This window comes from Haliotis cracherodii, unplaced genomic scaffold (genome assembly GCF_022045235.1).
Source record: "Haliotis cracherodii isolate W230 unplaced genomic scaffold, xgHalCrac1.p SCAF_6, whole genome shotgun sequence".
NCBI lineage: Eukaryota > Metazoa > Mollusca > Gastropoda > Lepetellida > Haliotidae > Haliotis > Haliotis cracherodii.
In genome coordinates this window covers 22,228,643-22,233,908 of record NW_027266319.1, presented here as the reverse complement: position 1 = coordinate 22,233,908, position 5,266 = coordinate 22,228,643, and the positions used below count along the sequence as shown (strand labels likewise).

Genomic DNA, 5,266 nt, shown 5'->3' with positions numbered 1-5,266 from the left:
ATATATACAGCATATCTACAGCAAATAGTCGGGACCAAAAAGTTAGTTCGTTATATCCGTCAGTTCGTTATAACCGTAGTTTACTGTATTACGAAATATACCCAGGACCCTTCGTTAGCAGAGCTTTGTTTGGAGCCCAATTCCAGTGGCACGACTGGAATACGTTCGGGTCTACAGAACGTAAGCCCTGTTAAATTTTTCCTGTTTTCGTTTCTTAACACAATATGGATAATACAGTCTCTACTTTTCCAGCGACTATTCAAAACAGGCGACATTTTCTGGTGAAGATACTCGCTGGCATCTGGATGTACGCCTTCGCCTGGGCGATGATGCCCTTGATTACTGGTGTCAATTATAAGAAGGAGCCGTTTGGGGTACGTCAAATATCAGTCTTTACATACGTCCTACAAATATGTTCCAACAGAGAGCCGTTTTATTCACTTATTAAGCGACGCTCATGCACGCGCGGGTGTGTCTGCTCGGACGGATTAATGCCGAAATTATTGCCCCCACTGAGATACCATGCTGCAGTTTAACATGAATACCACGCTTCGAGCGGAACAGTCCGTATTTGTTTTATGCCCTTAATGTCGAGCAGACACGATATCTGATAGATCACGAAGGCGGCCTGTTTTGGGGTACGTCACGTTGGTCATACATCATGGCGAGTTAGGTTACTGCTGGAGGAAATGCCAACGCGACACTGGTGGTCGACAGACCAATGATCACCTAAAGAGTGATAACTAACCAACGAGTGAGTGAGTGAGTGAGTTTGGTGTTACGCCGCTTTTAGCAATATTCCAGCAATATCACGGCGGGGGACACCAGAAATGGGCTTCACACGTTGTACCCATGTCGGGAATCGGACCTGGGTCTTCGGTGTGACGAGCGAACGCTTTAACCACTAGGCTACCCGACAGCCCCTATTACCTCAAGAAGTATGGCCATTTTGTATACTACTCAAACACGTTAAAGAACACCCGCAGTTCGAAAGCTGTGTTGGAATACCCACCAGCCGTGACAGATTAACCATAATTAAATGAGAAAATCGGGTGTTCTGTAACTTCTTTTGAGTAGTATATATGTCGTCGATGAACTATTTCGTCGTAGCAATTCGTTTTCATAGAAGTGACAATAGAAATTAGATTAGATTGGCTTGTTTAATTCCTCATAAAACTCTAAAATTCGACAAAAGCAAAACCTTTTCAGGTCTTCTCGATGTAATCGCGTGTCGTCCCTACGAAACAGAGAAAATCAGATGGATTGAATTTATTCCGTGTGTTCTGTCTGCTCCAGACATCGTGTACAGTGAATTGGGCCGGAGAACGCATCAAAGACAAAATTTTCATCACATCCCTTGTTGTGTTTATCGTCATATTTAATGTCATCGTCATGATCTACTGCTACATCAACATCCTCATGGTCACAAAGACGGAGATGCAGCGACGTCCTAATCGGCAGGAAAACCAAGTCACTCAGGTAACAGCAACGACTGTATCACCAGGTTACATCCTCACTACGATAACAGTAACGTCAGTATCACCAGGGAGCATTCTCACTCAGGTAACAGTAACGTCAGTATCACCAGGGAGCATTCTCACTAAGGTAACAGCAACATCAGTATCACCAGGGAGCATTCTCACTAAGGTAACAGCAACGTCTGTATCACCAGGGAGCATTCTCACTAAGGTAACAGCAACGTCTGTATCATCAGGGAGCATTCTCACTAAGGTAACAGCAACGTCTGTATCATCAGGGAGCATTCTCACTAAGGTAACAGTAACGTCTGTATCATCAGGGTACATCCTCACTAAGGTAACAGCAACGTCAGTATCATCCGTGTACCTCCTCACTACGGTAACAGCAACGTCAGTATCACCAGTGTACCTCCTCACTAAGGTAACAACAACGTCAGTATCACCAGTGTACCTCCTCACTAAGGTAACAACAACGTCAGTATCATCCGTGTACCTCCTCACTAAGGTAACAGCAACGTCAGTGTCATCAGTGTACCATCTCACTAGGTAACAACAACGTCAGTATCCTCACAGGGTGCCTCCCCACTAAGGTAACAGCAACGTCAGTATCACAAGGGTACACCAACACTAATGTAACTGCAACGTCAGTATCACAAGGGTACACCAACACTAAGGTAACAGCAACGTGAGTATCACAAGGGTACACCAACACTAATGTAACAGCAACGTCAGTATCACAAGGGTACACCAACACTAAGGTAACAGCAACGCCAGTATCACAAGGGTACACCAACACTAATGTAACAGCAACGTCAGTATCACAAGGGTACACCAACACTAATGTAACAGCAACGTCAGTATCACAAGGGTACACCAACACTAATGTAACAGCAACGTCAGTACCACAAGGGTACACCAACACTAATGTAACAGCAACGTCAGTATCACAAGGGTACACCAACACTAATGTAACAGCAACGTCAGTATCACAAGGGTACACCAACACTAATGTAACAGCAACGTCAGTATCACAAGGGTACACCAACACTAATGTAACAGCAACGTCAGTATCACAAGGGTACACCAACACTAATGTAACATCAACGTCAGTATCACAAGGGTACACCAACACTAATGTAACAGCAACGTCAGTATCACAAGGGTACACCAACACTAAGGTAACAGCAACGTCAGTATCACAAGGGTACACCAACACTAATGTAACAGCAACGTCAGTATCACAAGGGTACACCAACACTAATGTAACTGCAACGTCAGTATCACAAGGGTACACCAACACTAATGTAACAGCAACGTCAGTATCACAAGGGTACACCAACACTAATGTAACTGCAACGTCAGTATCACAAGGGTACACCAACACTAATGTAACAGCAACGTCAATATCACAAGGGTACACCAACACTAAGGTAACAGCAACGTCAATATCACAAGGGTACACCAACACTAATGTAACAGCAACGTCAGTATCAGCAGGTACTTTCTCACTAAGCTAACACCAACGTCAGCGTGTACACCTGGCTCTTCAAATAACACAACCCTACTTGGTAATCATTGGATGTACATGGATAGGAACACGGGGCACCTAAATATTTTCCTGAAAAACAGTAAGTTAAAGTGATGGTGACAGGCGATATTCATAAAACGTATGTTGGCACAGTCTTCCAAGATACAATACAAAACTATATGTTGTGTTCGGGGGTTTCATCAAAGTGGTAAACGTGTGAGACCTGCATCACTTCGAGCTTTACTCCTACATAAAGCTGACACTCGGTGATATAACTGGAATCCTGTTAAAAGCGGCGTTAAACCCAACTCATTTGCCCACTCTTGACAATACATCCGTTGCCATATCTTAATCCCGTCCAAAGGCGTCACGAATGTATGTTATATAACCTGCTTTCTAGCCTTACTTGTGTTGCGAAACCTGCGAAATCTTCCCACATTAAGTTGATGTAAACAAACTGACTCACTCACAACTGCCCGTCATTTCAGCTATGCCTTCTGCTAGTGTTGGTGTTCCTGCTCTGCTGGATGCCGTACGCAATCATCTCGCTGTGGGCGACATTCGGAAAGGCTGCATCCGTACCTACCTGGCTTACTGTCGCCCCAGTCATGTTTGCCAAACTCTCCTCCTGCATCAACCCTGTCATATACATCGTGGTCAGCAGCAAGTTCCGACACCGATATTTGGCACTGTTGAAATGCCCCTCAAAGAACAGAATTAAACATTCTGAAGTCAACGTTATTGCCAAGGAAGATAGGTAAGCCAATATCTGTTGTGTGACTTCGGGTGTGGGGTAGCGATCGAACTCACTCACGAATTCAGTTTGTTTGTTTGTTGTTTAACGCCGCTCTCAGCAATATTCCAGCAATATGACGGCGATCTGTAAGTAATCGAGTCTGGACCAGACAATCCAGTGATTTACATCATGAGCATCGATCCACGCAATTGGGATACGATGACATGCATCAACCAAGTCAGCGAGTCTGACCAACCGTTCCTGTTAGTCGCCTCTAACGACAAGCATAGTCGCCATTTACGGCAAGCATGGGTTGCTGAAGACCCATTCTACCCCGATCTTCACGGGGCAAAAAATTCAATTATTACGATGTATGTCTGTCTCGAAGAAAGAGACGATTTATTCGAACTAGGCTGGCTGAGTGGGCTGGATATTTCGTACCCATATGTAGAAGTATGACTTCCTTACTATGAAGGTCGTGCATATCTCTAAGTAATTGTTTACTTGATTCGTGACGATATTCATTCCAAGATGTAGAGACATTTCAACACTCGAGACAATCACACATTCAGGAAAATGTGACGTTACTATTCCCCATCAACCTATGCTTGTCTCGAGAGGTGACTTAAAGGATCGGGTGATGACGCTAGATGACATAGCATCGTGTCCACTGCTAATTCTCACCAACTGACCTGGATTACATAAACTAGTGCTGAGCATAGCGGAGTTATGTCACCTTTTCTTTTGACGTCACCGAGGAAATTCAGTTGTCGTCATTTACGGCAGGCTATTTGTTGCATTGAATGTATGTAGTTATATGTGCGTCAGAAACAAAAACTCGGCATCCAGCGGGTTAAACAACAAACAAATATTTCAGAATGACAAGTATTATTAGCTTTTTCTCTTCTGATCCGCCATAGGGCCGAACATTCCATGATGACTGAAGTGCCCGATATGACGGATGTGAGCGGAAAACCGACTTCTCAACAACTACCTGATCATACATCGAGGGCGGTAGCCGTTCCGAAGTCTCCAAGTTTGCCATGTCAAATATAACATGAACGCCACGAGGGTGCGTTTGTTTGATTAAATCAGAGGTACATACCAAAAACACACACAAAATCAGAGGGATATGTACGTCTTAGGATTAAATCCACTATTATGCCAGTGAAATATTTGAATACTGCCGCATGAAATGTGTTAAATCTACAGGGATGTTCAGCAACAATATCCCACCATATCATCAACATTATCTCACATCATATACAATATCCTTCAACAATATATACAATATCCTACCACATCATGTACAATATCTCACCACATCATCAACATTATCTCACATCATATACAATATCCTGCAAATATATATACAAAATCCTACCACATCATGGACAATATCCTACAATATATAAAGTATCCTTCAACAATATATACAATATCCTACCACATCATGTACAATATATCACCACATCATCAACATTATCTCACATCATATACGATATCCTACAACAGTATATATAA

The 5,266-nt window shown here is 43.2% G+C and overlaps 1 protein-coding gene across 1 annotated transcript; it reads left to right on the top strand.

The window, feature by feature from the left end:
- Nucleotides 1-305: 305 nt before the first annotated feature.
- LOC139444992 (visual pigment-like receptor peropsin) lies at nt 306-4,798 on the top strand. The gene is made up of 4 exons (XM_071226029.1): nt 306-374; nt 1,297-1,479; nt 3,495-3,763; nt 4,663-4,798. The coding sequence occupies exons 1-4, from the start codon at nt 306-308 to the stop codon at nt 4,796-4,798; spliced, it is 657 nt and encodes a 218-aa protein (XP_071082130.1).
- Nucleotides 4,799-5,266: the final 468 nt, after the last annotated feature.